At 36.1% G+C, this 11,382-nt stretch overlaps 1 protein-coding gene and 1 long non-coding RNA gene across 2 annotated transcripts; one reads left to right on the top strand and one right to left on the bottom strand.

Moving 5' to 3' along the window:
• The first annotated feature begins 525 nt into the window (after positions 1-525).
• On the top strand, positions 526-5,340 carry LOC114279161 (subtilisin-like serine-protease S). The gene is made up of 11 exons (XM_028221361.2): positions 526-1,060; positions 1,158-1,252; positions 1,430-1,527; positions 1,645-1,803; positions 2,374-2,485; positions 2,584-3,112; positions 3,188-3,282; positions 3,382-3,624; positions 3,718-3,832; positions 3,919-4,105; positions 4,621-5,340. The coding sequence occupies exons 1-11, from the start codon at positions 962-964 to the stop codon at positions 5,181-5,183; spliced, it is 2,295 nt and encodes a 764-aa protein (XP_028077162.2). The 5' UTR covers positions 526-961; the 3' UTR covers positions 5,184-5,340.
• Positions 5,341-6,385: 1,045 nt separating this feature from the next.
• On the bottom strand, positions 6,386-10,225 carry LOC114279162 (uncharacterized). The gene is made up of 2 exons (XR_003635190.2): positions 10,088-10,225; positions 6,386-7,000 (listed from the first exon to the last, which is right to left on the bottom strand). It is a non-coding gene; the product is annotated as an uncharacterized LOC114279162 (long non-coding RNA).
• Between the last annotated feature and the right edge of the window lie 1,157 nt (positions 10,226-11,382).

The following is an 11,382-nucleotide window of genomic DNA, read 5'->3' as shown; positions in this document are numbered from 1 at the left end:
ATTTTGTTAATTTAAAAATTCTGACAAAATTTGTTTTTATAAATTTTTAAAATTATGAGTAACAATTTATATTTTAAATAAAAATGAATACATGTTATTTTAATATACCTCATAGAGGATACTATCATATATGAATTAAAAAGGGGGGGGGGGGGGGGTTGTGGTAATAATTCAGGATTTGCAGATTGTATCTTATTCGTTTATTTATTTATTTATGAGTGATGATATAGAGCTGTATTATGTGACAAGGTGGCGTATTAGAAAGTTTGTAAAAAGTTAATTTTTTGATTTTTTAAAAAAATTTTTAAGTAAAAAATGTGAAAGATGATATAATTCAAAATAGATAAAAAAGTTAAGAGTTAATTTTTTTTTTTTTTTTTTTCTAAAAGACCTGTAAAAAAAAAAATTAACACAAAACTTCACATAAAACCCATCACAATTAAAGTTTCCCAGAGCTCTTTTTTTAAGAGCTCAATCATTCTTGTTTATTTATTTTTCCTACCTATGGTGAAAAGGGAATAATTTGTTTCAACAACGGTCTCCGGAATTGCTGGGGGCCGGCGCCGTGCTTTTTTTATTTAACAGAAGAAGAACAAGTTGCTGAAAAGTAAAAACCCTCACCTCATCCACCACACCTCCATACCCACCCACCCACCCACTCACACACCACTCTCTCTCTCTCTCTCTCTCTCTCTCTCTCTTCACATTTCATTTGGCTTCCACTTCACTCTCTTTTGTACCATCTTGGACCCATATATACATACATCTATACAGACATGGATACATCTTTAAATCTTTTTACATAGATTACTCCATCATATGTCTGTGTCAACAATACCCCCCAATCTCCACTTCTTTCAAACCTCTCTCTCTCTCTCTCTCTCTCTCTCTGTGCTATTAAAAACAAAAAACCCATCTTCCTCTTTTCCATCCTCTGTCTATTCCCATTTCAGTGCTTGGAATGGCTTCATCCAGAAACACCACTATTACTAATATTGGTATTCTTTTTCTTTTCCTTTGTGCTTTCCTTGCCCAAGTTGCCCTCTGTTATTCTGCTAAGGTATGGCTATAGATATGATATTTTCACTCTACTTTTTTGTTTTTGTTTTCTTGTTTTCGGATTTATGTTACTGGGTCGAGCTTTGTCTTGTGTGCAGGTCTATGTGGTCTATATGGGAAGCAGAGATGGTCATGACCCAGATGAGATTTTGATTCAGAACCACCAATTCCTCACTGATTTTCATGGTGGAAGGTCTACCCAACGTTCCCTTTTTCTCTTTCTTTTCTTTTTTTTCAACTGTACGCCACCATGTTTTCAAATTCCTTTTTTTTTTTTTTTTTGGGTTTGATGTTATTGTTGTTTTCATCTTCTTGTTCTTATTGAGGATTGTTTGGTTGTGCTGATTGAATCATTCAATTGGTGACACAGTGTTGAACAAGCCAGGGCATCTCATGTCTACAGTTACAGACATGGTTTCAGAGGCTTTGCAGCCAGGTTGACAGAGGACCAAGCTTCTGAAATTGCCAGTATGTCAATACAATAGTAGTATTTACTATTATCTTTACCATTTCTCATCATAATTGATTGATTTATATCCATGGCTCTGAAAAATCAATGTCATGGTTTTAAAAATTGGAACACAGAGATGCCTGGAGTGGTGTCGGTGTTTCCAAACAACCGCAGGAGGCTTCACACGACTCATTCATGGGATTTCATGGGTCTTTTGGGAGAAGAAACCATGGAAATCCCTGGGTATTCCACCAAGAACCAAGTTAATGTCGTTATCGGCTTCATTGATACCGGTTAGTTGTCTTTCCCTTTCTATCGAGAACAATTGGTTTCATTGATTAGTATCACTGTATGTGTATGCACAAATTAGACAATGTTCATTTATTAGTTCATTATGGAAACATGACCTCTGGGCTTTTCCTAGGATTAGGAGTAGAAAACAAACTACTCTCTGTGCTCATTGAATACAACACTTGCTCATTCTTTAATGAGTACCCACTATCATTTTCTTTGATGCCCTGTTTGTTTGAAGTCACAAGTATGTGAGCTAACAATGCCCTTCCTCACTCTTCATTATGATTTCGAACTAAAATGAGACTTTTCATTATGATTTTAGAAATTATAGGTTCATTTTGTTTAATCAAAAAACACTCTTCATTCTAGTCCACTTTTCTTTTTAATCCTCTCTTTGTCACTGTTTTTGCTAACAAAGGCGTGCCGGTCTCTCTTGCCACTGTTAAGATTGTAGTAGAGTTCTTTTTCACACACACAACTCTCAAGTTGTTGTGAAACATATTGAATAGCAAAATATCTCTCTCACACTCTATGAAATTGCAATTAATTTTAAGCACTGCTTAAAGCAGGAATTTGGCCTGAATCCCCAAGTTTCAGTGATGCTCACATGCCTCCAGTGCCGGCTAAATGGAAAGGGAAATGCGAATCAGGAGAAGGATTCAATGCTTCAACTTGCAACAGGTATTTTATTCGATTGTTTTTGGTACCCAAATTTGTGAATCTTGGAGTTTGTTTGTTTGTTGAACCCCAACCCTCAAGCTAAAATTGTCATGATATAGGAAAATAATAGGAGCAAGATTTTATTTGAGTGGGTATGAGGCTGAAGAAGATCCGATCAAGACAATGTCATTCAGGTCCCCGAGGGACAGCTCTGGTCACGGTAGCCACACAGCATCCATAGCTGCCGGCCGCTTCGTGACAAACATGAACTATAATGGTTTGGCAGCCGGTGGAGCTAGAGGAGGTGCACCAATGGCCAGAATTGCAGTGTACAAGACATGTTGGGACTCTGGCTGCTACGATGTTGATTTATTGGCTGCATTCGATGATGCTATCAGAGATGGGATTCATATTTTGTCTCTGTCTCTGGGTCCTGACTCTCCTCAGGGAGATTATTTCAGCGATGCCATATCAGTGGGGTCGTTCCATGCTGCTAGCCATGGAATTGTGGTGGTTTCCTCAGTTGGAAATGAGGGAAACCAGGGTTCTGCAACAAACCTTGCTCCGTGGATGATCACTGTTGGTGCTAGCTCAACAGACCGTGACTTTGCATCCAATATCATGCTTGGAGACGCCATCAACATCACGGTGATGCCATTTATTTCTGGACTTTTGGTATCATTACACTGATTCTGAAACTCTTTTTGTTTGGTGATTGAGTAGGGTGAAAGTCTCAGTCTACTTCAAATGAGCACCTCCACAAGGATCATCTCTGCTTCGGAAGCCTATGCTGGGTACTTCACTCCTTATCAATCCAGGTGAATCAAAAGGTACTTAGCTGTGAGTACAATCTAAACACCTATGCATTATGGGAAATGCTTAAATTATTTTTTTGTCTTTCCTACATGTTCCTTTAGTTACTGTTTGGAGAGTTCATTGAATAGTACTAAGGCCAGAGGGAAGGTTCTAGTATGCCAACACGCTGAAAGTTCAACCGAGTCTAAGCTGGCAAAAAGCAAAGCAGTTGAAGCAGCCGGTGGAGTGGGGATGATTCTTGTAGATGAAACAGATAAAGATGTCGCTATTCCCTTTGTAATCCCGGCAGCTATTGTTGGAAAAAAAAAAGGAAACAAGATCCTGACTTACATTAAGCATACACGGTTTGTTTTGTACTTAACCATGACAGAGATTCATCAGTATTCGTTTTTCTTATTTTTTCTCTTTATGCTAAGCTATTCTTTCGTCATGAACAGCAAGCCAATGGCTAGGATTTTCTCTGCGAAGACCGTCTTAGGATCTCAACCTGCTCCTCAAATTGCAGCATTTTCTTCAAAAGGCCCAAATGCGTTAACCCCAGAAATTCTGAAGGTGAATTTTTGTTCTAGCAATCCGTGTTGCATTTTTTTTTTCTCGATTTCTTATTATGCTTTGTTTCTGATTGTTCTTCCTTGTAGCCCGATGTCGTAGCTCCTGGATTAAATATCCTAGCAGCCTGGTCGCCAGCAATTGGAAAATTGCAGTCTAACATTCAGTCTGGCACGTCCATGGCTTGCCCACACATAACAGGAATTGCAGCCTTGATCAAAGCTGTGCATCCTTTGTGGTCTCCATCTGCTATCAAATCTGCAATCATGACAACTGGTAAATTTCGCGTGTTTCAAAACAAACTCAATTTTTTTATATACACACATATATATGTATCTTATTTAATGTGATCAAGTTTCTCTTAAGAAAGCTTTACAGCTTTGAAAGTTGTTTAAGTCTGATCTTTTTCATCACTATCAAGTATGATTATTATGTGCGTGTCATGTCTGTGTTGAATCTCAGAATTGATTCTGTTTAGCATTGGGCCAGTTTTATAGCATTCTCCATTGGTGTAGTATTTTTTGTGCTATTTTAGCACATCAAAGGCACACTTTATACGGATTTACTGCATGCTTCTCTATTGGCGTAATATATAATAGCACTGTGTTATCTGCTGTTGGCATAGGTTATAGCACAGTGCTATTGCATATACTACACTGTTGGAATGAGTGTTTTATGTTATGTTGTGCTATTTTAGCATGTTACACCTAAATACTACACCAGAGTTGCTATTAGGACTATCAATTATGCCAACTAGCTTTTTCTCAAAATTCTGAGATTGCAAAATGCAGCTACCGCCTTAGACAAGCATCACAGACCGATCACAGTCGACCCTGAAGGAAGGCGGGGAAACGCGTTTGACTATGGTGCTGGCTTTGTGAACCCAACTAGAGTCTTAAATCCCGGGCTTATCTATGACACACAGCCAACAGATTATAAAGCTTTTCTCTGTTCAATTGGTTACAATGAGAGAATGCTGCATCTGATAACAAGAGACAACAGCACATGTAATCAAACATTTGCAACACCAAATGGCCTCAATTATCCATCTATCACAGTACCCAATCTTAAGGACAATTTCTCAGTAACGCGAACTGTGACAAATGTTGGGGACCGAAAAAGCGTTTATAGAGCTCTAGTCTTGTCTCCAATGGGAATCAATGTGACAGTTGTGCCAAGGTTGTTAGTCTTCAACAGGTACGGTCAGAAGATCAGTTTCACTGTGAATTTCAAGGCGGAAGCTCCATCAGAGGCCTATGCATTTGGGTTCTTGACATGGAGAAGCAGAAAATCACTGGTAACCACGCCGCTGGTGGTCCGTCACACACGTTCCAAGTTGGGATTACTCAGATGACAGGGCTGAAATTGAAGAAATTGTTATAGGAACTTTGAAGATCAAATATCAATTGTCAATCACAGTTTAGTTATTTTCTTTGAAATTTCTATCATATGTTTAAAAGAAACCAACATACAAGCAATATAAATTCAAATTGATTAATTTTTTCTCGTCATATATTGTGATTGCTGAATTTTTTTGCTCCTTCCTTGCTGATACTGTGTAAATTATCTGATCTTCTTGAATGGATTGTAGAGCAAAGAAATATTGGTGCTGCTGAAGCATAATCTGTTACAATTTATGGTACTGTGAAATATATTGAGTGGAGGAGCAATGGCCTCTAAATTGTGAGTTTGAATGAAGATGATTAAAGGGTTAGTTTATTTGTCAATTTTTTTTTTTTTTTTTTTTGATAATTAAATGGTTAGTTGACTGACCGCTTCCTATGACCAGCACTATCATAATATTGTCTTGATTTTGATACTTGTTTCAATCATTAGGTGTGCTTAAATCATCAGAGTGGCTGATGAGATGACTTCTAGACAATAATTCCTTTTCACTACTAACTATAATTGACCATTTCTTGATCTTTTCTTCTCTTTACCAACTTTGTCACAATCACTGCCTTAATTTTCGCCATTGGAATATAAAACAATTCTTCAGTTTTTCTTCCTCAATAGATTATGTGAACTTACTCAACTGATAAAAGAAGTTAATTGCACTACTTGTCCTTGAAATATGTAATCTGTAACACTTTAGTTCTGAAGTATGTAATCTACAATACTTTAGTTCCGAAAATATGCAATCTGCTGCACCTTAGTCCCTAGCAGCAAGGCCGTTCAAAATTAATAATGGGAAGAGGGCTATTTATGAAACTTTACATAAAAATGCAATAAAATTAAAAGGTTGGGACTAAAATGTAAACAAAGCGCAAACTTTGAGGATCAAAATGAAATAAATGCATATTTTGAGGACCAAAATGCAATAAAATACAAACTTAAGGCAGTATGGGTATTTGATCATTTTGATTTGGTTGAGAATTCACGATCATTTATATCAATCAAACGTCTCACAGCCATACACACAAACAAAAAAAAAAAAAAAAACAAAAAAAAAAAGGTAACAGGGAAGTTGTTGGAGTCCCTTTTTTCAAGTCCTTAATTGATGAAAGTGTACTAAATGTGACTTTCTGGGATAAATGCCATAGAGGGAGAAAGGAGGAGCTAAAAATAATTGTAATTAATGGGTAATTACTGAACTAGAATTTAACCTCATTTTGTACAGATAGTAACCATGAACATGTTTCACAAATGTCTATCCATTCAAATCAATATATACTTCAATTATCAAACAAAAACAGAAGCTATCGACTCAGGAGTTACAATACGCTCACCCTGAGACTGCAACTCTGAAGGATCAAAGAGTCCTAACACAAGAAGCTCATTCAAGAGCTCAAGCTTCTCATCTTCAAGGGTTTTGACCTGATCTTCAACCTCTCTCAACTCTCCCCCTAGCCCAAAGCTTTCTTCCTCCAGCATCAAATATTTCGTCTCAGTGCCCAGTACTCATTTCCAGATGCAGACGAGGAGTCCAGCAATGAATCGGAGGGCGAGTTCACGGGTTGTTGGAATAATGGGGAAGAAACTTCTTTCTTCAACCCTCTTTTGGAGGCTTTCTTCCCTGTTTGAGTTGAAGAAGCGGCAACAGCTCTTGGAACCCTTTCACATTGAGACCTTGTTGAAACGTGGAAGCCTTATGGGTTGAGGGTTTCTTTTTTCGTGAATTGGGAATTACTTAACCTTCCTCAGGTAGCAGTATACTTGGATCTTGCATTTCTATATATAAAAGCATAAGAATATACATCATAGATATGCATAATAGAAATAGAAGTCTAAATAATATGAAAACAAGATTTGCATGTGTATAATGCATGATATAAGAAACAATGAAACCATTACTTCTAATAAGAAATTTTAAAGAAGAGTTGAACATAGATTGAATGGCTACTAGCTCCATCAGATTAAGATTCCATTTCCAGGTGCATGACATGCTTTATGGAGCAAGTTTACAATCACAGTTTGAACACCCGTGCGCATGTTCAGGGAGCACTAGATGGAAGACACTATTTAAGGTGAAATGTCAATGCACTCCCACTCTACCTTGCCAGCATAATCCACTAAATTAGACAACCGGGTTTTCCTAGGTTATACCAAAACTTTACAAGTCAACTTAAGTTTTCTCTAGAATCACCTTCAACCTTTACATGAAAATTACAATCATAGACAATAAGGTTTTATTGGCTCAAATCAAAATGAATAACCACCAAAAACACAACCACCGAACACATAAACTAAGATGGTCATCAAGACTCCAAAAGTTTCCTAGGATGTCTCTATGTGAGACCAAAGTATAGGTGTATAAGATGGCATTGGCAATAGTTTGTACAAACGAGTGTGTATAGCATTAGGATGAATAGATATACCTTCAATGGAAACTTTCAACTCTCTGCCAATGGTGCAATGAATGTCTCACATGCTTACACTCACTCAAATAAGGTAGGAAACCTAAAAGAGATGTGATGTAGAGTGTGTAGAGATGCTTTAGTTCTCAAATAGATTGTTTCTCATCAAGAATACCAAGTGGAGGTGCCACAGTGTTTAAAGTTTTCACAACCAACAGCTAGTTTAAGAAAATAGCCAAGCATGAGCCGGCCCACAGTAAGCCTTGGTCGGCAAAATCTCACCAATTTACCATCCACATTTGGGGAAAAAAACAAAATGAGATCCAAGTGAATTAGTTTATGTGAAGTGTGGGCCTTTCCCCAACTGTAGAGTGATCCACACTCTGGATGAGCAAATGACATGTTTGGCTGTCGCAATTTGGACCCAATTAGGTCAACCACCCTATGTAGATCTTCACCAATGACCTAGACTACCTTTCATCAACCAAGATGACCAAATGAACAATGGTGTCCACTCTTCAAGGTCTTCTTGATCCTAGCCTTGTTAAAAGCAAACTTGGTGTTGATGAAGCTCTCCCATTGAATCTTCCATGCCAATGAAGTTCTCACATAGCACTCTAGACTTTCAAGGTTTTAGGACTTTGTCTCCTGACGGTAGTGGCTTGGGTTCTACCCAAGGTACACATTACATAGTCATGAATTAGCAACCTAAGGCTTAGTCCTAGCACTAACATATTCATACTCCAACATGGAGTTTAGAATCGTGAGTTTACAATAATGAAGAAGAGTGGTCTCTTTCTCCTCTTTCTATTCCCTAAGCCTCTAACTCCCCAACCTGCAAGCTCTGTGACAACAACCTGCTGTGGTTTTTTAAGACTGACCAAATGACCTAGAGCAATTTGCATTTCCCAAAATACTATTATCCTTTAAAGGAGCAAACAAAACATTATCCGGGTCCTTCTTCGGCTGAACGAAAATCGAGTTTTCATAATAATTCTCCCTCATCGTAAATTTACTTATGTTATGGTTGATTCATGGATTTGTGAAGGGAACGAAAATAGAAATGGAAAAGATGCGAAAAGAAACTGAAGTGAAAGAAGCGAAATTCCTTACTTTTGTTAGGACGGATTAGAAAAATGAGAAGAAAAAGAATATTTTTTTTTGGGTAAGTAAGAAAAAGAATATTCATTTGCCAAAAGAAATCCATTTTTTCAGTTTGTATATTCATTAAAAAAAAAAGAAAAAAAAAAAGAAAAAGAAAAAAGAAGAAGATATATATACATACAAGTAATTTCATTTCCCTATTTCTGGACAAATCCAAGATACAAACATAACATATAAATCGAGTAAAAATTGATAAAATTTTGTTAGCCAATAGAAAGGCGAAGTTCAGTACAGTATTTTATTAAAGTTATGTTCACTAGGACATTATCAAATATTCAACAATACCAACATGGATCTACAATTGTAACACAAGCCATCGGCATATTTTCGCTGTTCACAGTTGACAACTGATAAAGTCAACTAAAAAATAAGTTACCACATTGGTCCAATGTTGTTCTAAAGATTAATTCAGTTATCCAGAATTAACAGCACTACACGTTCAATGTCATAACGTATTTGTAATGGAGAAGCATTACATTAGGCAATAAAAAGCACTGAAAAATATAATTTTTGTTTGAATATAACTATATCATATGGTATGAATTATGGAAGAAGTGAAACAGGGGATAAAGAAAAAGAAATTGAATCCGTACAGCAGAGATTTATTACACTCCCTTTGGATTTGGATGGGTGAGAAAAGGAAAAAAAAAAAAAAAATTATTGTCATCTCTTACCTAGCTAAGAAACAAATAAATTATTTATTTAATTTTTTTTTTTTCCAGTTGGTTAAAAAAAGTAAAGAATGAGATACAGGGATAATAATATTGATGTTATAAAAAGTGCTCATAGGATAATATTATTGATATTATAAAAAGTTACTCATGCTGGGTTGGGATTTGAGATTGAATTTGAAAAAGAAAATAAAATAAGTAATAAGATGTAAATAAAATGTATTTATATTTCACTTAATTTCATTAATTTTTTTATTTTTCTTTTAAATATCTTCTCAAATCTCCGACCAAACACAACGGCAATCAACCAGCTTGTTTCTTATTAAATCTTACTAAATACCACTTTTAATAAGAAATGATAATTTTTTTCTTAATTTCTTATCATTTTTCACCTAATTTAGAAATTGTTTTAACTTCTAAGGAAACACCCAAAAAATGATTTTTTTTTTAAATGAACAAAATCCATACGATTGGAGACGCATAATCCATATATGATAGATACATGAACAGATAAGAAAGATAGAGGGAAACGAGATGAAGCCCTAGAATAGAAAGTCAATTTTGGGTGAATGAAGAAAGAAAATTTTGGAAATAGAATAAATTGTTTGTTCTATTGAAGGGCGTACCTGGAAAATTGTAATCTACTAAGGTTTTTTATGCAAAACTTTCATCTTCCCACTTCACATTTCGCGATCGATGCTGCATTGCGTTTGCAACCCCAAATCTTTCATGCATGTATGCAGAGTGAGTTTGGAACCCAGCTGAAAAATAACTTTTATTTTTAAAATTTTTGGGTCTGTGATTTATTTATTTTTTAAAAAAAAAACTGTATTAAAAAATTAGATAAATTACACCGACGTAATTTTTAAAAAATACAATAAATTCCACAATTTTGATTTAATTACATTGTTATTTATTTTAATAAAATTAAAAGTCTAAAATTGATGCATATGATATCAAAATACAACAATATACAAGGTAAAATATACATTTTGTTGGAAATGGTTATAAAATTCTGGATAAAACCAGAATTTTTTCTTAAGTTCGGTCTATTTTTTAGGTGGGCCCCGTGCGTCGATTTTCACGGGTCAAAGTGGTAACGCGTTTTATGCCGCGTTGTGATTCACGTGGTATATTTGGTTGCTCAAAACCATTACCGAGTGAATGCGAAATTGAAGCCAAAGTGTGCACCATGGAAATGGAGTTTTGGTGGAAATTCCTTAAAGGTTTGAATAAGGCTTGTCCCACATTGATTTTGTGGGAGGTTTTGAAAGGGTTTATAAGGCATGGGTTTGGTACTTGGGGTGTGCCCCAAGGGATACCCAAGTGTTTTAGAGGGAGAGGTTATGGCCAAAATGGGCTAGATCCATTGGACTCAAAAAACCACCACACACGCGCGCGCCGCTGCCGCTCGTCCGGTCGGGTGGGCTGGGCTTGGGCGCGTGGTGTGTGGTTGGGTTGGGCTTGTCCGGCCCAATACTAATCTTTTTAGGTCAAAAACATTTGAATTTAATTTTATTTATTTTTATTTGTTTGAATTGTAACCCAACAGATTCAAATCTGTTTGAATTCAAAACCAACAGGTATCATACCTGTTCAATTCAAAAACCTAGAGCCACCATTCCATCTATAAATAGGACAGCTCTCATTTAGATTTTAAAAGAACTCTAATTTTTGTCCTTTATAATTCTGCAAACATCCTCTTCATTTTGCTGCATTATTTTCTTGTCAGAGAAAGTATAAACACTTTGTGTGTTCGTTAGACAAACAATTTGTAGTGCTGCTATTGTTTGTAGTAGATCATGTTATCCTGGGAGATAGACGTCCACATTCTGAAAACACCGTGGAGAGGGCGAATCTGTCTTAAGGACACAGTGTCAAACACTGGACTTGATCAGATTATAATTCGAAGAAATTAAAT

This window comes from Camellia sinensis, chromosome 1 (genome assembly GCF_055761805.1).
Source record: "Camellia sinensis isolate YWXY chromosome 1, ASM5576180v1, whole genome shotgun sequence".
Lineage (NCBI taxonomy): Eukaryota > Viridiplantae > Streptophyta > Magnoliopsida > Ericales > Theaceae > Camellia > Camellia sinensis.
The sequence above is the reverse complement of the archived record's forward strand: the minus strand, read 5'-3'. Positions and strand labels throughout refer to the sequence as shown.

Coding starts and splice junctions, on each gene's coding strand:
- LOC114279161 (XM_028221361.2), top strand. CDS start 962: ATGGCTTCATCCAGAAACACCACTATTACTAATATTGGTATTCTTTTT. Junction 1,253..1,429: donor ACTGATTTTCATGGTGGAAG/GTCTACCCAACG, acceptor TTGGTGACACAG/TGTTGAACAAGCCAGGGCAT. Junction 3,283..3,381: donor TTCACTCCTTATCAATCCAG/GTGAATCAAAAG, acceptor ATGTTCCTTTAG/TTACTGTTTGGAGAGTTCAT.